Source organism: Ovis aries, chromosome 14, assembly GCF_016772045.2.
Source record: "Ovis aries strain OAR_USU_Benz2616 breed Rambouillet chromosome 14, ARS-UI_Ramb_v3.0, whole genome shotgun sequence".
Taxonomy (NCBI): domain Eukaryota; kingdom Metazoa; phylum Chordata; class Mammalia; order Artiodactyla; family Bovidae; genus Ovis; species Ovis aries.
The window spans coordinates 54,568,275-54,595,903 of NC_056067.1; the positions used below are offsets into that span (position 1 = coordinate 54,568,275).

General features: G+C 43.9%; 2 protein-coding genes across 6 annotated transcripts in view; one reads left to right on the top strand and one right to left on the bottom strand.

Moving 5' to 3' along the window:
• ELSPBP1 (epididymal sperm binding protein 1) overlaps positions 1-27,629 on the top strand; it is a 73,087-nt gene that overhangs the window by 24,989 nt on the left and 20,469 nt on the right. Inside the window, exon 1 of one of the 3 annotated variants that reach the window (XM_027978548.3) lies at positions 23,639-23,879. The exons of 1 other annotated variant lie outside the window; for it this stretch is intronic. The gene's annotated coding sequence lies outside the window, so the exon portion shown is untranslated. Of the gene's footprint in view, positions 1-23,638; positions 23,880-24,335; positions 24,498-27,629 lie in introns of those variants that run through there. One more of the 3 variants, XM_060398723.1, reaches the window with a different exon arrangement.
• BSPH1 (binder of sperm protein homolog 1) lies at positions 14,533-23,009 on the bottom strand. 3 transcript variants are annotated; one of them, XM_060398726.1, is made up of 5 exons: positions 22,681-23,009; positions 17,566-17,586; positions 16,532-16,561; positions 15,497-15,628; positions 14,533-15,114 (listed from the first exon to the last, which is right to left on the bottom strand). In XM_060398726.1, the coding sequence occupies exons 1-5, from the start codon at positions 22,766-22,768 to the stop codon at positions 14,972-14,974; spliced, it is 414 nt and encodes a 137-aa protein (XP_060254709.1). In that variant the 5' UTR covers positions 22,769-23,009; the 3' UTR covers positions 14,533-14,971. The 3 variants fall into 3 exon arrangements, with proteins under 3 accessions (XP_060254709.1, XP_042088182.1, XP_042088181.2); XM_042232248.2 differs by lacking the exon at positions 22,681-23,009 and adding an exon at positions 22,446-22,540; XM_042232247.2 differs by lacking the exon at positions 22,681-23,009 and adding an exon at positions 22,361-22,540.

The following is a 27,629-nucleotide window of genomic DNA, read 5'->3' on the forward strand; positions in this document are numbered from 1 at the left end:
GAGGAAGAAACTGTCCTGGAGGCCGAGTATCATGACAGCGTCAGGAAGGGAGGCACTTAATGCTCATCCTGCAGGTCTTGTCTGTGCCGAGACCTTTTCAGACATTATTTCCCTTCTGCCCCATTTGCAAAACATACGGAGATGGGGGACTGCTTAGACATAGGTGTGCCCTTTCCAAAAAGAGATGAGAAAACAGAATACAAGAGAATACAACTGATAAAGGCATGGAGAAGCCTGAGTCTCTCTTGTCTGATGCATTGATGCTGTTGTGTAAGTTGGGTCCGACTCTTTTGCAGCCCCATGGACTATAGCCTGCCAGGCTCCTCTGTCCATGGGATTTCCCAGGCAAGAATACTGGAGTGGGTTGCCATTTCCTTCTCCAGGGGATCTTCCCTACTAGGGATCAAAACCGAGTCTCCTGCATTGGCAGGCAGATTATTTATCACTGAGCCACCAGGGAACTCCTGTTTGATGCATAGGTTTTTCCTTTTTCTATTTCTCTGTTTTGCTGAACTGACAGATGCCTGGCCTCTCTGCAGTTAATGAGGTCACCTGTCAATCAAGAGTAAGCAAGATGGCTGGTACCAGCGCTTCACCCGAACGAGCTGAGAGAAGTCTCATGCAACTGTGTGGCAAGGGAATTGGATCCGTGGTTTGACATCTAGGGAAATGGAGGCCCCAAGAGGCAACATCATTTGTCAGAGTTACATGGCTGGTGCAGGTGTGGAAGGGCACAGATTCAACTCAGGCTCCTGGAGGAGGGCATGGCAACCCACTCCAGTATTCTTGCTTGGAGAATCCCAAGGACAGAGGAGCCTGGCAGACTACAGTCCATGGGGTTGTGAAGGGTCGACTGTGACCGGACCGACTGAGCACACACGCACTCACCTTGATGTCAAGCCATCTTGCTCTTTCACACCCCATTGTTCACACTGACCTTTCAGGTCCCTTCATAGGAAGCCTGGTCTCTCCAGAGTCACAGGTTCAACTCTTACTCTCTACCCATGAACTTACTTCATCTCAGACGCTTGCTAGTTGAGAGACTCTGCAAAATTCCTTTTGCTTTCTGAGCTTGCACACCAGATCTCTAAAACATCTGGGGTACCTGCATCTGATTTGAGAGCCCAGTGAATGCTTTTTCTTCCTTTGAGTAATTCCATCACACTATATAGTCTATTACCCTTACTGTTCGGATACCTACCAAGAAAATCAGTGGAATGTGAGGTCAGTTTTCTATATCGATTATAATTATTATTTTCGATTGTTATTGTTTATCAGTCACTAAGTTGAATCCAACTTTTTGCCTCCCCATGGACTGCAGCACGCCAGGCCTTGCTGTCCATCACCAACTCCCAGAGTTTACTCAAACTCAAGGCCATCGAGACAGTGATGCCATCCAATCATCTCATCCTCTGTCATCCCCTTCTCCTCCTGCCCCTAATCCCTCCCAGCATCAGAGTCTTTTCAAATGAGCCAGCTCTTCGCATCAGGTGGCCAAAGTATTGGAGCTTCAACTTCAGCATCAGTTCTTCCAATGAATATTCAGGACTGATTTCCTTTAGGATAGACTGATTTGATCTCCTTGGTGTCCAGGGGACTCTCAAGAGTCTTCTCCAACACCACAGTTTGCAAGCATCAGTTCTTCAGCAATTATTTTCTATACCTATTATAATTGTTATTTTCTCTGGAAAATCCCATGGATGGAGGAGCCTGGTAGGCTGCAGTCCATGGGGTCGCTAAGAGTTGGACATGACTGAGCGACTTCACTTTCCCTTTTCACTTGCATGCATTGGAGAAGGAAATGGCAACCCACTCCAGTGTTCTTGCCTGGAGAGTCCCAGGGACAGGGGAGCCTGGTGGGCTGCCATCTCTGGGGTCGCACAAAGTCGGACACAACTGAAGCGACTCAGCAGCATACCTATTATTTAATAGGTTCATATTTCTGGCAGATAATATCTGTCATTGACTGGGGAAGATAGCTTGTGGATCTTTGACACTGTCTCTCTCTTTTCTGGGTGAATTTTTAAAAACACTCTTAATTCTAACTTCTCCCCAAGATAATGGGAGGTTATACTCCTGAATATTTATGAGGCTTCGGAGGCAGCAATGAAGGTGTGCTCAGTTGGTGAGGCACGTTCTAGGGATCCATCCCACCCCACACCCTAAAGTCATGGACGGGACGCTATGAGCAGGGCCGAGAACATCCTACGCTCTGGACGGGCCCAAGTGGACATTAAAGAGAACCCATTATTCCTCTCCTGCTCAACCGAAGAGTCATTATGCCCCGAGGCACTCAACCAACTGTGATAAACTATTTTTCAAAACCAAAGTGGGTGTCGAGCCAGCAGTACTGGGAGGGATGGGGTGAGGATGGAAGGCAAACTTGACCAAAGTCATGAGCGTACCGAGAGGCCGCACGGGTGGAGCTTCCCTGGTGGGCCAGTGGTTGAGGATCCGCCTGCCAGTTCTGGGGGGACAGGTTTGATCCCCGGCCTGGGAAGATTCCGCATGCCGCAGAGCAACTAGGCCCGTGAGCCACAGCTACTGAAGCCCTTATGCCTAAACCCGTGCTCTGCAACAAGTGAAGCCGCCCCAGTGAGAAGCCCGCCCACTGCAACTCGAGAGAAGTGGGGCCAGCAGCGAAGACTCAGCACCGCCAGAAAGAAACAAATAACTCTAAAAAAATAAAGGAGGCCGCGCTGGACTTGAAATCCTAGAGATTCTGCATGGATACCTCTAACCACAGGGAAACAGAGAGAAATTGCCGATGATTCTAGCAGCAAGGCGGTGATGTGAGGCTCAGCTTTATCTTCTGCCAAAATGGAAAGATACGTGGCACTGGATTTAGATTCTTGCAATACCAACTCTAGAATTAGCAGAAAATATATGAGCACTCATGTCAGAGGGACACTAACTTTTGAATCCTGAATTTCCCACTGACTTGTTGGGGACGCTGATTTGTTAGCTAGGTAACGACTATCTTTTATAAGGGTTGTTTAAGATCTGTATTTCATAGAAGCACAGCACACGAGGAAGAACAGGTGTTCAGCCTTCACTGGTGTCTGTTGTTTTTTAAGAGTTGAGTCATTGTAAATAAGATATGTGAATCCTGAAACCTGGTGTATACTTCTGCTGGGGCAGCCATAACAAAACACCATGGACAGGGTGGCTTAAACATCATGCCTTTATTTGCTCGTGGTTCTGAGGACTAGAAGTCCATGACCAAGGTGCTGGTGAATTATAGTTCTGGAGAAGGCAGTTTTCCTGGCTTGTGGAGGCTACCTTCTTGCTGAATTTAAGGTCTTTGCCCTGTGCTCATATGACGGGGCAGGGTGGGCAGGTAGAGAGAGAGAAGGCAAAGAAGAGAGATCTCTGGTGTCTCTTTGGGGACACATGTGCATTTAGGGGGAGACACCATCCAGTCCTTAATACCCTGATTTATCTCTGCAAAGTGAGATTGTTGGTCTCAGCCTCACTTATACCGTGGGAGAATCTGAGGTTATGGGCATGAATTGTCAGTCAACGTAAGAGAGCAAAGATGTCTTGATTCTTGGAAAAGTTGACCCATACCCTCATGCAGACAACTGGAACGTAATGTTAACCTGCAGCTCTCATGCAGTTGATAATTTTAAGAGAGAACTAGGGGAAATTCCCTGGTGGTCCAATGGTTCAGTCCCTGGCCAGGGAACTGAGATCCCATGAGCCATGAGCTCAGAACCAGGCAAAACAAAAAGAGAGAGAGAACTAGAGATGCGAGAATTCACTGACTGAAGAGATACTGGGTGAGCATTTGGTTCAGGGCCAGAAATGTCTGGACTTGAAGGTAATATCTACCTCTTTCTCACAGGGACACTCTGAGCAAATTGGATTCACCTGTTCTAATCTGGTTTTTCTCATCTATAAAATTGGGGTTATCAGGGGCTTCCCTAGTGGTGCAGTGGTGAAGACTCTGGGCTTCCAATGCAGGGGAGGGGGGCGGCCCGGAGTTCTATCCCTGGTCAGGGAACTAGATCCCACATGCCTCAAATTAAAGATCTCACATAGCCAAACAAATAAATAAATCCTTTTTAAAAATTGGGGTCATGAAAGTATTTTTCATTTTTCCCACCAAATATCTCTGTACATTATACAACCGTTCCCCGGGACGCATGGGTCCCACTGGAGTCACCCTAGCGTCCTCTCTTCCACTCTCTATAGCCAATCTTCCAGCCAGTCCTGCAGATGCTACCCCTGGAATCTATCCCAAGTCCAGCCACCTCCCACTTCTGCCAATGCTGTGTCTCTAATCCAGCCACAATCGTTATCCCTCTGAATCACGACAGCCACCTAACCAGTTTCCCTGATTTTTACCTCTGTCTCCTGTAATTTTTTTTTAGTATTTATTTCACTGTGCCAGCTCTTAGTTACTGCATTCAAACTCTTAGTTGTAGCATTTGGGATCTAGTTCCCCACCCAAGGATCGAACCCTGGCCCCTGCATTGGGAATGTGGCATCTTACCCACTGGATCACCAGGGAAGTCCTGAGAACCTGTTCCTTCTAGGATGATTACCTTCCACGACTTCAGAAAGAACACCAAAGCCCCTGCTTGATCTGACCTCCCAAGCCCTCTCTCAAAGCAAGCTCCCCTCTGCTACTCCTCAAATGTCCTAAACACACCATCTTTTATATCTGCCGGTCGGTCTTCCAGAGACTCTGTTTCTCCAATGCTTCGGGCAAGACTTCAGTCCCTTTCTTCAGATCTCCACGATTTAAGGCCAGCTGCTCAGAAAAGCCTTCTTATTTCTGAAACAGAAATAGACCCACAGACCCAGAAAACAAACTTATGGTTACCAAACAGGAAAGGGGAGGGAGAGATATGTTCAGAGTTTGGGCCTAGCAGAAACACACTGCTATATATAATATATAAGTTCATAAACAACATGGTCCGACTGTATAGCACAGGGAATTATACTCAGTGTCTTGTAATAACCTGTGATGGAAAAGAATCTGAAGAAAAAATATCTTATATATTACATGTATATAAAAGAATACATATACACGGATATATAAAGTCGTATCACTATGCTTTACACCTGAAATGACCACAACAGGGTAAATCAACTATACTCCAATTAAAAAAAATTTTTTAAACAAAGGAAAGAAATGGATAAACAAGATCCCTACTGTAGAGCACAGGGAACTATATCCAACCTCTTGGGATAAACCATAATGGAAAAAAATGTTTTGCAAAATAATGTAAAGAAAAAAGAAAAATAATGTATATCTGTGTCAAACTGAGTCACTTTGCGGCACAGCTGAGACAGGTTGCTGCTACTGCTGCTGCTAAGTCGCTTCAGTCATGTCCGACTCTGTGCGACCCCATAGACGGCAGCCCACCAGGCTCCCCTGTCCCTGGGATTCTCCAGGCAAGAACACTGGAGTGGGTTGCCATTTCCTTCTCCAATGCATGAAAGTGAAAAGTGAAAGGAAGTCGTTCAGTCGTGTCCAACTTTTCGAGACCCCATGGACTGCAGCCTACCAGGCTCCTCCGTCCATGGGATTTTCCAGGCAAGAGTACAGGAGTGGGGTGCCGTTGCCTTCTCCGGCAGAGACTGGTACAACACTGTAAATCAACTGTACTTCCTTATTTTTTTTTTTTTTTTAAGCCTCCTTAGTCTTTCTGTCTAAAGTTCTGGATCCCAGAGCTCGATCTCTCCTTCTCTCTTAGCCTGAGTTAGTGATTTACACAGGGCTTATCTCCACCTGGCCTGATTCTCTACATTCATGCCCAGATATCCTTATACAGGACCCCGTGTTCTTGATGCTTGCTATCTCTCTCCTCCATCAGAGTGTGGACTCAGGAGACAGTCTTTCTCCTGATCAATACTTTATCTCCAGTAGAATGAAACAGCCTGAGATAAATAATAATACGTGCTCAGCAGCCATTGTTTCAGACTTTGGGTTTTTCTGCTTGTCTGTTTTTTGGCTTGTGGGATCTTAATTCCCTGATCAGGAATCAAACCTGTCCCCCTGTGCAGTGGCCGTACAATGTCCTAACCACTGGATCATCAGGGGATTCGCCAAATGAATGGGTGGGCCCCCCTCAAAGGCTTGGTGGGAGGGATTTATAAGCTAACATGCAACAAGCAGACCAACGCGCGCCCCTGAGCAAAATCGTCATTGTTAAGTCCTCAATGTTCATTAAAAGGACTGATGCTGATGCTGAAGCTCTGATACTTTGGCGCCCTGATGCGAAGAACTGACTCTTTGGAAAAGACCCTGATGCTGGGAAAGATTGAAGGCAGCAGGAAAAGGAGACGACAGAGGAGGAGATGGTTGGATGGAATCACTGACTCGATGGACATGAGTCTGAGTAAACTCCGGGAGTTGGTGATGGACGGGAGTCCTGGCGTGCTGCAGTCCATGGGGTCGCAAAGAGTGAAACACGACCGAGCAACTGAACTGAAGCAATGATTGAGATTGAGAACTCTGTTCTGTTGTTAGACTGCCTGGATTCAGCTCCTGGCTCCTCCGTTTGAACCTAGACTGCTTCATGCCTCCCTTTGCTGACATATACGATGGAATAACAACAGCACCTAAGGACTTCCCTAGGGGCCCCGTGGCTAAGACTCTGCGCTCTCAGTGCAGCGGCCTGGGTGCAGCCCCTGGTCAGGGAGTTACACCCACATGCTGCATCGAAGGTTCTATGTTCTGCAACTAAGACCAGGCACAGCCGAAAAAATAAATGAAATAAAATAAATATTAAAAAAACAATATAGCACATAATTTATAAGATTGCTGTAGTATAAGGGTTCTTCTGTGTAATGCAATTAAAACAATTCCCTGGTACAGAGTAAGTGCTGAATAATTGTTTTCTTTAATCTTTGCTACTGCTAGGAAAATCTACAGGAGATGCGGGTTCGATCCCTGGGCCAGGAAGATCCTCTGGAGAAGGGAATGGCAACCCACTCCAGTATTCTTGCCTGGAGAATCCCATGGAAAGAGGAGCCTGATGGGTTACAGTCCATGGGGTTGCAAAGAGTTGGACACGACTTAGTAACTAACACATGTACACTATTAGAAAAACCGTTATGACAGCTAATAATAAAATCAGTATGTAAAAATCATCACCATATCATATAATCCAATCAAAGTCTCTGTAAGGTAAGCAACAGTATGAACCCAATTTGTGGATGGAGAAATCAAGGCTGAAAACACACAATTTGTCTGAAGCGTAACCACTGGGAAAATGTGGGTTGGGAATTCCAGTCTGATTCCATACTACATGACCTTCTTGGAAAGGGCCTCCCAAGTTCACAAAATCACGCTTTACTCCAACAGTGAAGTAGAATTTTTCTCTTTTACATGGAGCTGGAACGGTGATGGGCTCAAGCCTGACCCCTAGTGGATTTCTTGAGGAGAACATGGGAGGGTTCCCTTTCCTCCCCACTCTGGCCAATACTTAACCTTTGACATTGTGATGATAACCTTCCCACCCGTGAGAGATGATACCTAACTGTGGTATTGATTTGAATTTCCCTGATGATGAGTGATGTTGAATACCTTCTCACATATTTGTTGGCCATTTGTAAGTCTTTGAAAAAATGTCTAGTTCAGACATTGTGGAGAAGAGTTTGGAGGTTTCTTTAAAAACTAAAAATAGAACTTCTGTATGCTCCACCAATCTTACTTCTGGGTATATCAGTTCAGTTCAGTTCAATTCAGTTCAGTCGCTCAGTTGTGTCCGACTCTTTGTGGCCCCATGAATCGCAGCACGCCAGGCCTCCCTGTCCGTCACCAACTCCCGGAGTTCTATATAGCCAAAGGTAATAAAGTCACTACCCTGGAGAGATGTCTGTGCCTCACCCCAAGTTCATTGCAGCACTATTCACAACAGCCAAGACTCAGAAACAATGTCTCCAATGATGAATCAATGGATAAAGAAAATGGTAAATATCATTATATGCGTATAACTGTACCTGTGTGCTGTGCTCAGCTGTATATAATGCAGTAATATTCAGCCTTAAAAAAGAAGGAACTCATGCCATTTGTGACAACATGGATGAACCCAGAGGCTTCATGCTGAGTGAAGTAAGTCACATGACACCAGTGTGTTAGTGGCTCGGTCAAGTTCAGCTGTTTGCGGTTCCATGAGCTGCAGCCCTCCAGGCTCCTCTGGCCATGGAACTCTGCAGGCAAGTATGCCACTCCCTTCTGCAGGGGATCTTCCCAACTCAGGGACTGAACCTGGGTCTCCTGTATTGCAGGCGACTCTTTACCAGCTGAGCCACCAGGAAAGTCCTTATTACTCCCGGTACCTGGAAAAATCATTACAGGGGATACTTGGCATCACACTGAGCCAAGAGCATGGGGAACTTGGGTCAGGATTCAATCTCGTGTTCCTAGAATCATCCATTCTAATTACTGGATCTTCCATTTTTAATGGAAGATTCTTTTTAGAGGATCGCCTGTTCCTCATGAAAAACTACAACGAGCCATCTGGGTCCACAAAGATGCTGTTTCCAGACTTTTTTTTTTTAAAAAAAAACCATGATCTACAGTATTTAATTAACTAGTTTGTTGTTTTTAATTGAAAATGAACCCTCGCTCAAAGCCAATATTCAGTAGCTCCTGAAAAGCTTAGGTATTTCCCATTATCTAACACTTTGGCCACCTGATGGCGAAGAGCCGACTCACTGGAAAAGACCCTGATGCTGGGAAAGACTGAGGGCAAAAGAAGGGGGTGGCAGAGGATATGATGGCTGGATGGCATCACCCCGACTCAGTGGACGTGAGTTTGAGCCAACTTCGGGAGATAATGAATTAGGACAGAGGAGCCTGGCATGCTGTAGTCCATGGGGTCACAAAGAGTCAGACGCAACTTAGTGGCTGAACAACAGCAACTTTCTCCTGCGCACCAAACACTGTTGCCCCTCTGGGGAAGTCTTCCAAGGAGGATTACAGTGTACGCCTAAGGAGTTGCATCAGTGTGTGTCTTCATGGAGATCGAGCCTCCCCTTCATTCAAGAGGCTTTGAGTCTATGAACTGACTCATGCTGAGAAATTAGGTAAAAGGCTTTGATCCTAGCATGGGGGCTCAAGTTTGGCCCTTTGGATCTTCCATGTCATAGGTCTTTTAGCGAGCTGTTGTTTTTATTTCTGAAAAACCTTTGTTTAGATTATCACCACCAGAGGTCTCTAAGGGTCCGCCATTCCCTAAGCTCTAGTTAGTTAAGTGATCCCCGTTGCCTGGCGTAATCACCGCGTTCTCTTTGCACCTTAAGAAAAATTGCTAGCACCTGGGTTGACTCACTGCAGGTTCTGCCCATCTCCATTGAGAGTGTTAAACCCATTTCGAAGACTATTCTTTCTACCAACGATTCCACACTAGAAAGACAAATCAGAAGAATTCTTTTTAGAGGATCACCTATCCCTCATGAAAAACTACGAGCCTTCTGGGTCCACAAAGAAGAAAGTCTGTTTCCAGACTTTCTTTTTTAAAAAACCATGCTCCACAGTATTTAATTAATTAACTAGTTTGTTGTTTTTGTATTTAATTAAAGTATAGTTGATTTACAACGTCGGGTCAGTTTCAGGTGAGTAGCACAGTGGTTCATATAAATACATATATATTCCATTTCAGATATATATATATCTGGACTGGATTCTTATTCCTTATAGGTTGTAACAGAATATTGAGCATAGTTCCCTGTGTTATACAGTAGGTCCTTGCTTTGTCTATTTTGTATGGATTACTATGTTTCTGTTAATCCCAACCTCTATGTCTGTGGGTCTATTTCTGTTCTGTAAATAAGCTCGTTTTTTATATATGTATATATTCCACCTGTAAGTGACATCATATGATATTTGTCAGTAAGAATACATTTTAAAATATGATTTGGTACATATGGTGATTGTAGCCATGAAATTAAAAGATGCTTGCTTCTTGGAAGAAAAGCTATGACCAACCTAGACAGCATATTGAAAAGCAGAGACATTACTTTCCCAACAAAGGTCCATCTAGTCAAGACTATGGTTTTTCCAGTAGTCATGTATGGATGTGAGAGTTGGACTATAAAGAAAGCTGAGCACTGAAGAATTGATGCTTTTGAACTGTGGTGTTGGAGAAGACTCTTGAGAGTCCCTTGACCTGCGAGGAGATCCAACAAGTCCATCATAAAGGAGATCAGTCCTGAATATTCAGTGGAAGGACTGATGCTGAAGCTGAAACTCCAATACTTTGGCCACCTGATGTGAAGAACTGACTCTTTGGAAAAGACCCTGATGCTGGGAAAGATTGAAGGCAGGAGGAGAAGGGGAAGACAGAGGATGAGATGGCTGGATGGCATCAACAACTCGATGGACATGAGTTTAAGTAAGCTCTGGGATTAGGTGATGGACAGGGAAGCCTGGCATCCTGCGGTCCATGGCGTCACAAAGAGTCGGACACGACTGAGCGACTGAACTGACTGGCTGACATATATGTGTATATGTGGAAGGCTGCAGGCATCAATACTATGAGGAGGGAAGTGCCTATCTATCTAGGTCCTAATTCTTTCAATAGTAACAAAAATAGCTAATATTTATTGATTACTTTCTAGTGGTAGGAAGCATGCGTGATACAGTTGCATCCTCTGTGGGTCTCATTATTCATGGATCCCACATTTGTAGATGTACTTGCTTGCTGGAATGTATTAAGAACTACCAAGTCAACAGGCACGCATTGCCTTTTCAGAGTCCTTCACAGAAAGGCAGAGCAATGATACCTTTGGGGATTTCAGTGTTGAGAGAGAAGACAACCGAACTCCGCCTTCCTGCTTCAGCCTTCCTACTATAAATGGTTCCTTTCACAGTGTGTATGTTGTGTTTTCTCCTTGGTGTTTTTTTGTTTAAAACGCTTCTGAGTACAGCGCTGACACACTCTGGTGTCTTAAGCTCACGAAGGCTGTGATGCATTACCTGGAGAAAATACATGTGTGAGATGAGATTCCTTCGGGCTTCAGTTACGCTGCTGTTGGCTGTGAGTGCAGCGTGAGTGAACCAACAATATTCATGGAATAAGCTGTCTTTAAACTGAAACACATAAATCCAAGCTGTGTACTGATCAGTTGGTGCCCATGTTGTGAACGTGTCGCCCCGTATTTCGCTCTGGGGCCATGAGTCAGGAGTCACTAACTCAGCATTCCTGGCAACTTTTTTGAGCATAACTATGGCAAATAATGGGAACGGAGTATATCGTTTCACATGCCATGAGACGTGAGACGTGAGCCATGAGATGTCTACCGTGCTTATTTTATTTTTAGCAATATTCTCATTTTATTTGATTAAATATTGATTTATCTGGCTTTGCCAGGGCTTAGTTGTGGCATGTGAACTCTTAGTTGCGATGTGTGGGAATTAGTTCCCAGACCAGGGATTGAACCTGGGCCCCCTGCGTTTGGGAGGGCAGAATCTGAGCCACGGAACCACCAGGGAAGTCCTTGTCCTTATAGATGAGGAAACCGAGGCTTAGAGAGATCAAGGAAATTGCCTGTCATAAGTGGCACAGTCTGGATTAGTAAATATATCCCTTTGATGACATGCTTGCTGCAAATATATTCTTTGACCATCAATGAATTCTTAAGGAAGATCACAGGTGTTTAGGAAATAGATGTCCTCTGCCAACGGGGTTTTTTTTTTTTTTTCCCATTGCGTGAACTGGGCTGCAAAAGATTGAGGGCAGGAGGAGAAGGGGGTGACCAAGGATGAGAGGTTGAATGACATCACCAACTCAATGGACATGAGTTTCAGCAAACTCTGGGAGGTAGTGCAGGACAGGGAAGCCTGGTGTGCTGCAGCCCATGGGGTCGCAAAGAGTTGGACATGACTGAGCAACTGAGCTGAACTGAAAGAGAAAAAAAAAGAAAATGTGAACAGGGCGGGAAGACTCAGTGCAGGGAAATCACACGAATGTACCTTTGTGATGACATATGAACAGGGTGGGTCAGAGAGGCTCAAAGCTGAATATACAGAGATTACCCGATGTAAGTCAATTGGCACTGGATACTGTTCCTTACAACCTTTCAACAAATGATTGTTTATGTTGCTGTTCTTGTAAATAGAATCTTGAACGTCTGCAAAACCACAGGGGACGATATTCTCCCTTCCTCCAGAAACTCTACCTCCTAGTCAGTATCTAAAAAACTTTTCTTGGTCCCGAGGCATAGGGGATCTTAGCTCCTCACCCAGGATTTGAACTCACACCCTCTGTTTTGTAAGGTGAAGTCTTAACCACTGGACCGCAGGGAAGTCCCTGCGGTCTGAATTTTGATTACCTTATTTGTTGGTTAATTTTATGGGTCAACTTGGCTGGGCCATGGTGCTCAGATACTTGGTCAAACCTTATCTTGGAAGTTAAAGGGAATTTTTTTTTTTTGAGGGGATGAGATTTATTTTATGTATGTGATTAATCTATTTGCTGTTTTTACATATGTTTCATTTTTTTCCAGCTTTCCTGAGATATAAATGATCTGTAACTATGTAAGATTAGGTATATAATGTGATGATTCAATACATACATATATTATGTGAAATGATTACCGTAATAAGGTTACATAACACCTTGATCACCTTGCAAAGTTACCGTTTGTGTCTGTGTGTGTTGAGAGCATTTAAGACTGACTTTCTTATCAATTTTTAACTACACAATATTAGATCTCCAGAATTTGTTTATCCAGAACTGAAAATGTGTACCCTTTGATCAACACTGCTCATTTCCCCCACTCTCTCAGCCCCTGGTAACCACCAATCTACTCTCTGTTTCTAAGAGTTTAGCTTTTTTAGATTCCACATATAAATGAAGTAATATGGTGCTTGTCTCTCTCTGGCTTCAAAGAAGAAAAAAAATGTTCTCTCATGCATCTTTGTTCATCTCTTTCTCTATAATATTGCTCATGGCAATGCTATAGGGTAAAACTCTAACCCAGAGAGTTAGAGACAGTCAGTAAAGAGCGAGTTTTCCATACTAATCGGTGGACACTGGATTTTAGCAATCCAGTTTTAGCTCTCTGCAGGGTAAGTGCCGTCAACCCCTTCCTATGCTTTACTGCATCTCTAAATGATTCAGCCTGAATATAGAATTAAAACTCAACCCGATGGCAGCTCTATTAGTCAGGGATCATGTGTGCAAACCACAAAAGTTGGCGTTGGTTAATTTAGACAGTGCTATGCTTAGTCGCTCAGTCGTGTCTGACTCATCACAACCCCCATGGACTGCAACCTGCCAGGCTCCTCTGTCCATGGGGATTCTCCAGGCAAGAATACTGGAGTGGGTTTCCATGCCCTCCTCCAGGGGGATCTTCCCAACCCAGGGATCGAACCCAGGTCTCTCGAATTGCAGGAGGATTCTTTACCATCTGAGCCACCAGGGATGCAATTTAGACAGAGAAGCAACTTCTTGCAAATTATATTAGGAGAGGCTCATGAGCACTGCAAAGCAGGTGAAAACTTCAGAGCTGAAAGAAAAGAAAGTTTGGTTCTTGACAAGTGCAGGTGAAGGTGACGTGAAGGAAACCCACCAGGCCCTTCTATGTGGTGCGCTTTCTCTCTCTCAACTTTAGGGTCCTCTATTCTTTCTTCTCAGAGAAGGCAATGGCACCCCCACTCCAGTACTCTTGCCTGGAAAATCCCATGGATGGAGGAGCCTGGTAGACTGCAGTCCATGGGGTCACTAGGAGTCGGACACGACGGAGCGACTTCACTTTCAATTTTCACTTTCCACTTTCATGCATTGGAGAAGGAAATGGCAACCCACTCCAGTGTTCTTGCCTGGAGAATCCCAGGGACGGGAGAGCCTGGTGGGCTGCCGTCTACGGTGTCACACAGAGTCGGACACGACTGACATGACTTGGTGGCAGCAGCATTCTTTCCTCCACATCCGGTTTCTCCTGAGTTTGAAAATTCAAGTTCTCTGTGATGGAGGAACGTATCTGAAACGACATCCATCCACAGTGGCCACCTGGCTCTATTTGAATGCTTGAGCCACAGTCACTCCATTTTTATTTTTTTAAATAATTTTATTTATTTATTTTTGGATGTGCTGGGTCTTTGTTGCTGCACGCAGGCTTTCTCTGGTTGTGGCTCCACAGGTTCCGGAGCACAGGCTCAGTAGTTGGGGCGCAGGGGCTTAGCTGCTCTGCGGCATGCGGAATCCTCCAAGACCAGGGGTCGAACCAGTGTCCCCTGCATTGGCAGGCAGATTCTTACCCACTGCTCCACCAGGGAAGTCCAAGCCTCATTCTTTTTTTTTTAATTTTAATATTTATTTATTTGGTCATGTTGGGTCTTAGTTGCAGCGTGCAGAATCTTTAGTTGCAACGTGTGGGACCTAGTTCTCTGACCAGGGATGGAACCCAGGCCCCCTGCCACTGGGAGTGTGGAGTGTTAGCCACTGGACTGCCAGGGAAGTCTGAGCCTCATTCCTACACTTCATCTAATCAGCACCCATGTTTCTACCTTTGGTCTTGTCTCAATTATCACTTATTTTTTCTGTTTTAAAAAAATTATTAAAGCAATGAATTTTAATACATTTTATTTTTTAGAGAAGTTTTAGGTGCACAGAAAAATTGAGCAGAAGATACAGAGATTTCTCATATAACCCACACCCCCTTACATGAACAGCCTCCCCATAATCAAAATTCCCCACCATTGGTTCTGATCTATGGACCCACATTGACACATCATTACCACCCAGAGTCCATACACTTTTTTAAAAGGACCCAATTTTACACAATCAGCAAGTTAAAGTGCTGAGGCTAGAATACATGTACCGAAACCTTATGGTCCATAATCAAAATCCCAAATTTATTTACAGCCAATCACCTTCCATTCGTATCTCAGAATAAAATTCTTTTAATGAGAGTTTTACATGCTCCTTTCCCAATCAAAATTGTAACGTCTTTCCCATGAGAACTATTAAACGTCTTCATGCCCTCCCCTAAATAAATCTCACTATCAGTCACAGTATTTCCAAATCCTGTCCTTGTTATAATTCCGGGTCAGTGAACACCATGCTTTCCCAAACGAATCCCCGTCCTCGGTACATTCCCAGTAAATGAGGCGTCTGTACCAGAAGGGAAACACACATTTTGCAAAGTCTACAGAGAAGAGAGAAGCAATCAAAATAAGAACTCTTTTTATTTTGTACCTTGTCTCTGCCATCACACACACACACACACACACACACACGTTCCCACTCTCATCTGCTCTGCTCTGTTCCACCATAAGCATATGCAAAACAGTATTGGTGAGGGATTGAGGTTCTGCTGAAAGGTTTCTTTCCAAGGTAACATGGTTGAAGCACTCAGATGCTTGGTGCAATGTGATTTTTCTGACCATCAGAGAACAATGCATCCCTTATTTCACAATTTAATTGACTGTGAATTCCCTTTGCAGAACCCTCTTGTGATCTCACCCACCCCCAGACCACTCCCCCAAGACCAATTATCACCACCTTGAATTCCAAGTCAAGACTCTCACCTTCTTCAGAACAGTACTTCCAATATCCTTCATAAGTTTCATTCAAGGAACACCACTTGTGTTTTACCTTGAACTGGACACAGTCATAGAAGATTCCATCTCTATAGCGGAATGGAAAGAAACACTTGCCCTCTAGAGAAAACAAAGATTCAGGTCATCCCTTTCTGGGACTGTTCATTGAGAGGTTACATTACTTTCCTGCTGGGGGCTGGAAGGGGGTTTGTACTCAGAATTCAGAATCAGGACCCAATTTTATTGAACATTTATTGAGTCACACAATATAGCAGAGCTGTGGGAACTCTACTAATAAAGGTTTTTTGTTTGCTTGTTTGTTTTATACTCCTACATCTGTCCCACTATTTTCTATGGCATCAACAGTCTTGAAATTTTGCTAAGCATTTAACCCTAGTTCCAGAAATATACCTTAAGCTTAGAAACATAACTGTGGGCATCTATCTATTAAATGATTACCACCACCTCCTGCCATATCTCTTTTCTTCATCCTCTTTCACCATCATACACCCTCATCCTCACACGCACACACAGGCACAAACACACACAGCTATTTATACTATTATATTTGTGGTTTATTTCCATACTTGATCATGTTAATACGAGGTATTTCTCACCCCCAGCACTATTTTTGCTTATAATATTCCTAATTACTATTGGACTTTTTTTTTCTATATGAACTTTAAAATCAGGTATTTTTGTATTAGACTGGAAGAAATTAAAGAGTAGAAACAGGTAGTGCCAGTGAAATTTCAGAGTGCTTTCTCCATCTTGTTTTTGTTTTGTTTCTTGGCTGCACCATGTGGGATCTAAGCTCCCCGACCAGGGATCGAACCCCAGTCACCTGCACTGCAAGGCAGATTCTTAATCAATGGACCACCAGGGAAGTCCCTATATTACACTTTAAGAAAGGAGGAAAAAGATTATTTTTTTAACCAGGAAAATATCCCACTGATTTCCCCATTTTTACAATTTTTTTTTTTTAAAACATGCTTTTTAGCAGAAGTTTTCTGATCAACTTACCTTTGACTTCTGGGAGATGAGTTACAGTTTCTGCAAAATAAATTTGAAGTCGACATTTATTTCATTATTCTCACATCTTCCATCCAAGAACACGGCATGATCGTCTACTTTTTCAGGAATGTGATTTCTGTTCTTCAATATGATTATATAATTTGCTTTATATAAGTCCTACATATTTCTTGCTGATGTAACCCCAAAACATTTTGTGACATTGATATAAAATAGAATGACTTCATTTTCTATCAGTGTCTAGTTGGTTCTTACCAGTATAGAGAAAAACTACTGATTAATGGGTTAATATGTCTATCTGCAATTCAGTCATATAGCCTGATTCTTTTTCTAAAGCTAGTCATCTACTAGTCTTCCTAAGGACTTTAAGTATACAAGCATGAACTAATTTTGCCTGTTATGTTCTGTAGGCTTACAGATAAGTTCCTTTTGAAAATCGCACATATATGAGAACCACCTCCTTCCAGTGATTTTCATCGGTTCTATTTACAATAGACCCCTCAGTGGTTTCCTGGTTTTAGCTGGAATGACATTAGGATTAAGGATGTCCATTTCAGCATGGCTCATAACAGTAAAAGAAAAGAGAAAAGAATCCAAAAATATCAATCACTAAGGGAATTTTAAAACAAAATACAGCTTTATAATATCATACAGGCATCAGAAAAGATGAGCATATACATAGATATGGAAACATGTATACTTTGTTTTCAGATGACAAAAGGCATTTTCTGTTTAATTTCATTCTGTAAGATGCTATTTTTGCAAAAATGAAATCATGTTATAAAATTATATGTAATGAAGATACTTGATGATCTAAAAATATTATCAGCAAAGCATCCAGTAAAATTATGATTTCTCTCTTCTTTTTTTTCTTAGCTATTTTTAACATGGAATGTCCTTTATCTTATACACAAGCACATAATAAAGCAATTTCACGAAAAATATGATTTCTTACCAGGAAAAGAAGTACAGTATTCAATTGCTTCACATTTTATTGCAAAATTTTAAAAGACTTTTCAACTCACCCATGGTTGGTAAATATGTATCTGAAAGACACAATTTTAAACAAATTTTCATTTCACTAGATTTAGCCTTTAAAATAACATAAAATAAATACTTTACCAAATTATTCTAGTAAAAATAATATTTTAAAGGTAAAAATTCAATGTTTATTTCCAGTGGTGTTATTGTGGGTGACTTCTAATTTTTCCTTTTGCTTTAACTGTACTTTCCAAATTTTGTGAGTGAATAAGGCACAAATTAAAGTTATTTTTGAAACAAAGACATTCAGCAGGCAAAAGTAAAGGATTTCCTTTTTCCACCTTCCCTACAAAATAAATCACACAATAATAGGAAAATATTTTATCATTTCACCATTATTTCTTGTTTTATTCTATTTCTTTTCAGCACTGTCAGCAAAGTACAATTTGAAGCAACCATTTACTTAACCGTCTTAAAATGAGGTCCAATTAGTTTTAGCGTCTATTAAAAAAGGATCTTTTCAACAATTTCTCGGGTTTGTTGTGAGGATTAAATCAAAAACATGTGTTTTGGGCTCTGCCCAGTAGAGAGCAGTTAGCAAGCACTTCGAATATGATAGCAATTGTACTGCAATGATAAGGCTTTCTCTTATTACAACAATCCTGATTATTATCTACCATCAAGTGGAAACTTATTCAAGCTTGTGATGGGATGTGCTTAGTCACTTCATTCGTGTCTAACTCTTTGCAACCCCATGGACTGCAGCAGGCCAGGCTTTCATGTCCATACATTCAGTATGCCACCCAACCATCTCATCCTCTGTCGTCCCCTTCTCCTCCTGCCTTCAGTCTTTCCCAGCATCAGGGTCTTTTCCAAAGAGTCAGTTCTTCGCATCAGGTGGCCAAAGTATTGGAGCTTCAGCCTCAGCATCAGTCCTTCCAATGAGTATTTGGGGTTGATTTCCTTTAGGACTGACTGGTTGGATCTCCTTGCAGTCCAAGCGACTCTCAAGAGTCTTCTCCAACACCACAGTTCAAAAGCATCAATTCTTTGGCACTCAGCTTTCTTTATAGTCCAACTCTCACATCCATACATGACTACTGGAAAAACCATAGTTTGACTAGACAGACTTTGTCGGCAAAGTGATGTCTCTGCTTTTTCATACGCTGTCTAGGTTGGTCATAGCTTTTCTTCCAAAGAGCAAGTGTCTTTTAATTTCACGGCTGCAGTCACCATCTGCAATGATTTTGGAGCCCAAGAAAATAAAGTCAGTCACTGTTTCCAACCACAGTGCCTCAGATTTTCTTCTATAAAATGAAGACCAAAACTTTACCTCCCCCAGGGGACTGTTAAGAGGGTGGCAGAGGGTGAGATGGTTGGATGGCATCGTTGACTCCCTGGACATGAGTCTGAGGAAACTCCCGGAGATAGTGAAGGACAGGGGCGCCTGGTGGGCTTCAGTCCATGGGGTTGCAAAGAATGGGACATGACTGAGCCATTGAACAACAAGGAACTGTTAGGAGGAACAGATTATTACGCATATAAAGTACTTAGAATAGTGCCTGAAACAAAGAACTTAATAGCTTGTAACTGCTATTGTTACCCAGAATGTTATAACTACTGAAATATTATCACCATCATCATCATCACCATCATTTCATCACAACTGTCATCATTAATAAGATTCAAGCCAGTATACAAGACATTGGGTTGGCCAAAAGATTTCATGTCAGGTTTTTGCATAATATCTTACGGGAAAACCCGAGCAGACTTTTGTGGCCAACCCAATACTGGTTTCACAGTATCACCTGTGCTATATAAAAGTATAATGTGAGCCTCACTGCTTAGCGCTAGAAATGTTTTCTTCCACTCACGCAGAAGGGAGAGCACTAGACAATTCAGAAATGCTTGCACGATACAAAGATTTTAAATATTTTTAAAAGGAAACCTGACCTAATCACAACAGCAAAGAATTACGCAGCATTCGTGGTAGGAATGTAAAATAGTACAGCCCCTAAGAAGTTTCTCGAAAGATTCAAAATAGAATTGCCATAGGATCCAGTAACCCCACATCTGGGTTTTTATCTGAGAGAACCGAAGCCAGGATCTTGAAGAGATCTTCACTAGCATATCATATCATTGCAGCACTATTTACAGTAGTCAAGAAGGCAATGGCACCCCACTCCAGTACTCTTGCCTGGAAAATTCCATGGACAAAGGAAGGCTGCAGTCCATGGGGTCGCTGAGGTCGGACACGACTGAGCGACTTCACTTTCACTTTTCACTTTCCTGTGTTGGAGAAGGAAATGGCAACCCACTCCGGAGTTCTTGCCTGGAGCATCCCAGGGATGGGGGAGCCTGGTGGGCTTCCATCTATGGGGTCGCACAGAGTCGGACACGACTGAAGTGACTTAGTAGCAGCAGCAAGACGCAAAAGCAACCTAAATGTCCATCGATGATGAATGGGTAAAGACATGGTTTATATACACAACAGAATATTTTTCAGCCTTAATAGGAAGGAAATCCGGCCATGGGCAAAGATGTGGATGAACCTGGAGGGCATATTATGCCAAAAGAAATAAACTAGACCTAGGAGGAAAAACACTGCCTGATTCTACTTTATATGAAGCATCTAAACCAGTCAAACTCATTCCGTGAATGTTGTCACTAACGTTTACTTGCTAAGTTATGTTCGACCCTTTTGCGACCCCGACGACTGTAGCCACCCACCCTGGAGAAGGAAATGGCACCCCACTCCAGTATTCTTGCCTGGAAAATTCCATGGACAGAGGAGCTTTGTGGGCTACTGTCCGTGGGATTGCAAAGAGTCAGACACGACTGAGCGACTAACGCTTTGCTGAAGTTTAACTATTAGTGTTAGCCCGTGGGCGGTCCAACCCCACAGGAGACAGAAATGGTAACAGGCAACAGACGACAATCCCAGAACCCTGTGTTCACACTGCATGTCAGGGTCTGGCCACCTAGACTGTCCTTCCTGCAAGTGACCCCACTGTCATGGGATCCCTGAGTACTCCTCAAAGCTTGTTCTAGCGGAGAAATTATGCTTTGTACATGGCAAATTTCTCCCCCTGGAACAAGATCAATCGGATGAGCCTTCTGTGAAGTCTGGCCAGGTCAGTCACATGTCCAACTTCAGGACAGACAGACAGGGGATTTAGGTTGTTGTTGGTGGTCAGTTCATGTCCAACTCTTTGCGACCCCAGGGACTGTAGCCTGCCAGGCTCCTCTGTCTATGGGGTCCTTCAGGCAAGAATACTGGAGTGGGCAGCCATTGTCTTCTCCAGGGGATCTTCCCAACCCAGGGATTGAACCTGGGTCTCCTGCTTTACAGGCAGATTCTTTACCACAGGATCGAAAACCTACTATCTCATCGCTCGGAAGATGCTAAAATACTTGGCTTTTCATGTTCGAACATTTCCAATAGCAGAATGCCCCCTTACACCTGCTGGCATCTTATTATCTGCAGATCAGGTTGCTATGGAGATGTGGTTATGCCTGCACTAAAGATGACGGTCTTCAAGAAGTCAGCGTCAAAACGAGTAGTACGGATGTCTGTGGCTCAAAAGAGAAATCCTCGGAGGCAAGAATAGGCTTTCTTAACTTCTGGGTTACAAGAGGAGAGAGAGGCAGTGAATAAGCAACAGTTTCAAAGATTCAAAGCAGATCACCACTACCTACTTGTTGAGACCGGCTCACTGCCCAGGACCAATGAGTTTTAATTGTTTTATGCATTGTTTCAAGAAATGCTGCCATCACTGAGATTCTGCGCAGCCAAAAGATAATGTTATATGGAAAAATATGACTTTAATAATTCAGAAGGCCAGTCACAACAAGTAGAGAAATTTTAGGAACAGCTTAACTAGCTTCTCTCGTGTATAATTTCCTTCTTATGAACGTACAAAAGTGACATCTTGTAAAAAACCTATGTACAAGCAAAGGTGTTGTTTTTCTACAAGTGTGAAAAATCTAACTGAGAAGGCAGTAGTAGTCATGGTTATACCAAGAGCATCTTTTCCTTTTTTAAAAAACTTTTAATCAATCCTATGTTTGACTTGTCTTTCCATGCAAAGATGACCTGAAGAATACTTGAAAATAGTTTGTGCAAGATCATAGTTTTTTTGCCACTCCATAAAAAAGTTATTTTGACAACTCTATGTACGTCTCTTCAGACATGTAAGAAATGCACCCATAATGAAATCCCTTCTTTTATTGTCACTTTATAACAGTTGAAAGCAACATGATTTTGGTAAAAAGAATTAAATAGTCTTTCCAAAAATTAGTTCCATTTTCGAAAACCTCTCCATAAGGCATTTAAAATATATTAGCATGGGAATTCCCTGGTGGACCAGTAATTAGAACTCCATGTTTTCACTGCCAAGGGCCCAGGGAACTAAGATTTCACAAGCCTCACTGTGTAGCCAAACCCCTCAACCACCCCCCCTCCAAAAAAAAAAAAAAAGACAAAAGTACACAAACAAAATATATTAGCATGAAAGAAGACACATGGTCATCAAGGAACATGACTTCTGTCAACAAAATTTTCTAATTCACGTTCCGGCTCTTTGTCGAATCATCTTATTAGAAAAAAAAACAACAACACCCTAGGGCTTCCCTGGTGGTCCAGTGGTTAAGACTGCATGCTGCTAATGCAGAGGTCATGGGTTCAATCCCTGGTCAGGAAGCTAAGATTCCACATGCCAAAAGGATTTTTTTTAACATTAAAAAAAAATACGTTCATCAGTGGATTTTATTTTCAAAAAAAAAAATACAGAGTATCTTTTTCTTTCTGAGGGAACATGAGATAAAGATGGCCCTTACCCTTCCTGGTGCCTCTGATTTGATTACACATGGCAGGAGAGGTTTTCAAACATCCGACCCCAGGCACTGTCACATCGCTGCTCACCTCCATGTTGGAGACCGGCCGCACTGTGGAACCAGTAGATTGAAACCGACAGAAGCCCCACGGGCAGCGCCATGCCCCTCCTCCAAGGAGCAGCCGGCCAGGAGCGGACCCTCGAGAGTTTATAGCCACACCGCCGGTCTCCTTCCTGTCCCCTCCCCTTCGTCCCGCCTCCTCTTTCTCCTTCTTCTGTTTTCCCATCAACCCCAGTCCCCTCCTTCCCCCTTCCTCTTCTCACCTGCCTTCTCTGCCTTCACCTCCTCCTCTTTCTTCACCTTCCTCTTCTCTCTCTCTTGGCCCCAAAGCCAGACCCCCTCCTTTTTCATAGGAAGATACACACACAGACACACAAATAATAATAAGCTGGCACTCAATAAGACAAGGATTAGAAGTCATCACAAGGAATTTCCAGTTGTTTCCATGACAACAAGGATCACGGGAGCAGTCAGAGATTCATCCGAGTCTTGGACCTTACCAGTCTTTGCAAGCCAGGGCTGAAGAATCCCCTGCAGGACGCCAGAGAGGCTGCCTGGGGAAGCAGATTTGCTTCAGGAATACAAACATCTCAGTGTACGCTCCGTGAACCTTCGGTGTGAACCACCGTTCTCTCGTGGCCCTTGATAATCTAGCTAATGAGTCACAGGTGACCTTGCAGTTCTGGGAACGAGCAATACACCGTTTATGGTCACTTACATCCCACAACTCTGAGAAGTACGGTTAATGGTCAGGTATGCAGCGAGTAGTACAAACTTGGACTCGGTTATAGTAATTGTTGCTTTCTCTTCTTGTTCTTTAAAAAAACCAAACTACCGGCAGCGCTAGTGGTAAAGAATCTGCCTGCCGGCGCAGGAGATGCAAACCACTCGGGTTTGATCTCTAGGTCGGAAAGATCCCCGTGACTAGGAAGTGGCAACCCACTCCAGCATTCTTGCCTGGAAAATTCCATGGAGAGACGAGCCTGGCGGCTACAGTCCATGGGGTTGCAAAGCGTCGGACACAACTGAATGTGTGTGTGTGTGTGCACACTTCCCTTCATTCTAGAAAATTCTCAGGCTCTAGGAGCTTCATTGTCCAGCTGAAACCTGTCCACTTCCTTGTAGCTCCAGCAACTCTTTCTCCTCTGTTCATTAATATTCTTGTCTATGATCCCAGCCCCCGCAAGACCCCATTAATATATCCATGATTGAATTTTATGAGCCTCATAGATATGCATGAGATCCCCTTGGGACATCATTAACCATGGGGTTATCCCACCCAAACTGCCCCTGATTGTAACCACTTACAGAGAACCCTCCTTGGGGGAACTGCAGTCTCATCCTACAGACGGGTTGGAGCCAAAACAATCGGGCCAGTGCCCAGATAATCCAGTGATTTTGGAAGCAAAACCTTAAAGAAGGCTCGTGAAGACAGCTAGGGCGGAAAACGACTCTCTTAAAGGTACACTTCAACCTAGAAACCCAGGAGGGTGTGAGAATCAGGACCTGGGGGCCCCCACAGCAAGGAAGGGAGGGGTCTAGAGCCACGCTGTCCACTGCGAGAAATATGATGTGAGCTATTTGTATCATGGCGGTCACACTGATAATAAGCAAAAGAAGAAACAGCGCCATTTAAAAAATAATATATTTTGTTGAACCATGATATCTAAAATACCACCTTAACATGTCTTCAACATAATATTGATGGGATACTTCACATTTTTTTTCACCCTGCATCTTCAGAGTCCAGTATTTTATGCTCACAACCTGTGATGATTTGAACTAGCTGCGTTCCAAATGCTAACGGGCCACAAGTGGCCACCATATTGGACAACGCGGCTCTAGAGCTCTGGAAATGAAAAGCCTGAGAAAGTGGGGGCGGGAGCCTTGAGGGCGGGTCGGGAGTGGGTGAAATCCCAGTGTGTGAACAATGTCGGGCTAAGGAAGGCTGCCTTCCTCCTGACTTTGGGGGAAAGAGACGGAAGAAAAGGAAACTAGCCTGGACAGATTGCCTGCTGAGTTCCTGCTAGTGATCGAATAGCTTCACGGTTCTGTGAAGCTTGGCATTCACGCCTCTAAGGTAAGGTTCACTCTTTCTGTTTGATGAGGGAGGAAGCTGAGATTCAGAGAGGTCTTCCTGAGGTCCTGTTCCCCTCTCTCCAAAGGCAGCCTGGATCCGTAATAGAAGAGGGGGGTGTGTGTCTGGGAGGGAGTCTTAAGTGGAGGTTTTATTTGCTGCTGAGGAGCGGAAGGACTCGGCATTTTGAAGGTAGTCCGTACTCCAGTGGCTTTATGCCCATGAGCTCCCTTAATCCTCACAATAGCTGTCTTAGTTGGGTTATTATCTCCACTTGACGGACAGGAACATTGAAAACTGGAAGTCAGAGAGGTGAAATGACCTTTCCAAGGCTACCCAGCAGACAAATGGAAGAGGTGGGCTCTGAGCCCTGATTGGTTGGGTGCCATTCTTTTCTCATTGCTCCACTGTGATATTTTTGGCTTAAGAAAACCAGAGAGTGGAGGCTATAGGCTAGACTGTTCCCTGGCCTCCCACTCAGCTCCTTAATACTACCTGGTGTGACTATTCTTGTTTTCTACCTTGGGTGATAGATACAGATGTCTCAGATCTGACTGTTGAAGTCAAAAATTGTGTACAGTTCCTTTTGGTAGTTGCCAAATAAACAATATAAATAGTAGGGTTGTGGAATACTTATTAAATGAATAGATAAAAGGATGGATGAAGAAAAGATGGGGAGATGGAAGGATGGATAGATGGACAGAAGGGCTGAAGGACAGATGTATGGATGGATGGGAGGAAGGATGGGGAGATGGGTGGAAGGATGGATGATGGATAGATGGACAGAAGGGCTGAAGGACAGACGTATGGATGAATAGATGAATGGAAATAGCTGAACAGAGATTAAGAACACAGACTATCATTAAGTAGGGGAAGCATTTGCTAGACAGTAACATTCTCTGATGGTGACTGCAGCCATGAAATTAAAAGACTCTTACTCCTTGGAAGGACAGTTATGACCAACCTAGACAGCATATTAAAAAGCAGGGATATTACTTTGCCAACAAAGGTCCATCTAGTCAAGGCTATGGTTTTTCCAGTGGTCATGTATGGATGTGAGAGTTGGACTGTGAAGAAAGCTGAGCACCAAAGAATTGATGCTTTTGGACTGTGATGTTGGAGAAGACTCTTGAGAGTCCCTTGGACTGCAAGGAGATCCAACCAGTCCATTCCTAAAGGAGGTCAGTCCTGGGTGTTCATTGGAAGGACTGATGTTGAAACTGAACTCCAATACTTTGGCCACCTCATGTGAAGAGTTGACTCATTGGAAAAGACCCTGATGCTGGGAAAGATTGAGGGCAGGAGGAGAAGGGGATGACAGAGGATGAGGTGGCTGGATGGCATCACCGACTCAATGCACATGAGTTTGGGTGAACTCCGGGAGTTGATGATGGACAGGGAGGCCTGGCGTGCTGCAATTCATGGGGTCGCAAAGAGTCGGACACGAGTGAGCGACTGAACTGAACTGAACATTCTCTGAAAACTTTGACAGACAATAACAAAAAGGAAAAGAGAGAGGAAAATCATAAAATATTCCCAAAGTAAGTTTGCTTATTAACTAATTGTAGGAGGTCTTGCTTGGAGTCACTCTGCCAGAGGTCAGTGAAGCGTCCACACGGTCTCGTAATCGCTATGAAATGCTGGCTCTGAGGAAGGCGCAGGCGTTGTGCTTTGCCCTATAGATGTTCCGTAAATTTGGTCCCTAGAGCTACTTTATAAAGCTAATCCACCCTTAAGCCAGCTATCCATGCAGATTTGAAATTTTGCCATTTTAAATTTGTAATTTTGTAGTTTTGCTTTTCTGCAAAGGCTCTTCTATGTTTTATCTCCCAGTCTTAATTATTTGTGTGTCTGTGTATATATGCACATCCAACATGTATGCATTTGTGTAAATGCATTTAAATATCTATCATGTGTCTGCCTGCAATGCAGGAGACACAGGAGATGCGAGTTTGATCCCTGGGTCAGGAAGGTCCCCTGGAGGAGGGCACAGCAACCGACTCCAGTATTCTTGCCTGGGAAGTCCTATGGACACAGGAGCCTGGTGGGCTGCAGCTCATGGGGCCGCAGAGTCAGACATGACTGAGCGCACGCAGTGAATGACACGGACTGTGCGTGCAAGCACGCATACAACTATATTGTCTGTGCATACAGATACAACATGCACAATTCTCGTTTTTAATTAAGAAAACCATGTACGTGGTAGATGTACCATACACATCTAAGGTAACAATGTATGTGGGAAAAGTCTCATGTGTCCCCTGGGTTGTTCATTTCCACTTCTCAGAGGTGACCAGTATTAACTGCTTTCTCACGTGTCCACTCAGGAGAATTTTCTGTGCGAGCCCGTGCAAAACACTATTGCAGTGTCTCGTGGAGAACCACAAGGCCCTCCGTGGCCAATGCGCTTTCCCTCCCTCGGCACTCAGCGTGGCCTGGCCGCGTGGACCTCCTTCTGTGCCCTAGGAGGGCCCTCTCTGCTGTCTTTGCTCGTACTGTCTTCTCGCCTGGAATGCTCGTCCCCACGACTGTGTAGCTGACTCCAACCTCACCTTGGCTGTGCTCCGAGGGGACCTCCCTGATCACCTAAAGCAGACACCTGTCAGGCACCATCTACCACAGCTCCCTGTTTATTGTCTCCATTGCACTTATTCTGAAATGATTTTGATGATTTTTGTTAATTGTGGTAAACTGCGGAGAAGGCAATGGCACCCCACTCCAGTACTTTTGCCTGGAAAATCCCATGGACGGAGGAGCCTGGAAGGCTGCAGTCCATGAGGTCGCTAAGAGTCGGAAATGACTGAGCGACTTCACTTTGACTTTTCACTTTCATGCATTGGAGAAGGAAATGGCAACCCACTCCAGTGTTCTTGCCTGGAGAATCTCAGGGACGGGGGAGCCTGGTGGGCTACTGTCTATGGGGTCACACAGAGTCGGACACAACTGAAGCAACTTAGCAGCAGCAGCAGCAGCACATAACCTATAACGAACCTTTTTTTTGGATGCACCATATGGCTTGAGAGAATCTCAGTTCCCCTACCAGGGATCAAACCTAGCCCTGTGAGTAAAAGGGTGGAGTCCTAACCACTCCGTGTGGACATCCAGAGAACTCCCTACAATGGACCATTTTAAAAT

Excerpts from the sequence above, each read along its gene's own strand:
- BSPH1 (XM_042232247.2), bottom strand. The coding sequence starts at position 22,451 with ATGGAGGTGAGCAGCGATGTGACAGTGCCTGGGGTCGGATGTTTGAAA. Across the intron at positions 17,587-22,360 it reads AATCAGAGGCACCAGGAAGG|ATACATATTTACCAACCATG; the intron begins GTAAGGGCCATC and ends TGTGTCTTTCAG. Across the intron at positions 16,562-17,565 it reads TACATATTTACCAACCATGG|AAACTGTAACTCATCTCCCA; the intron begins GTGAGTTGAAAA and ends TTTATTTTGCAG.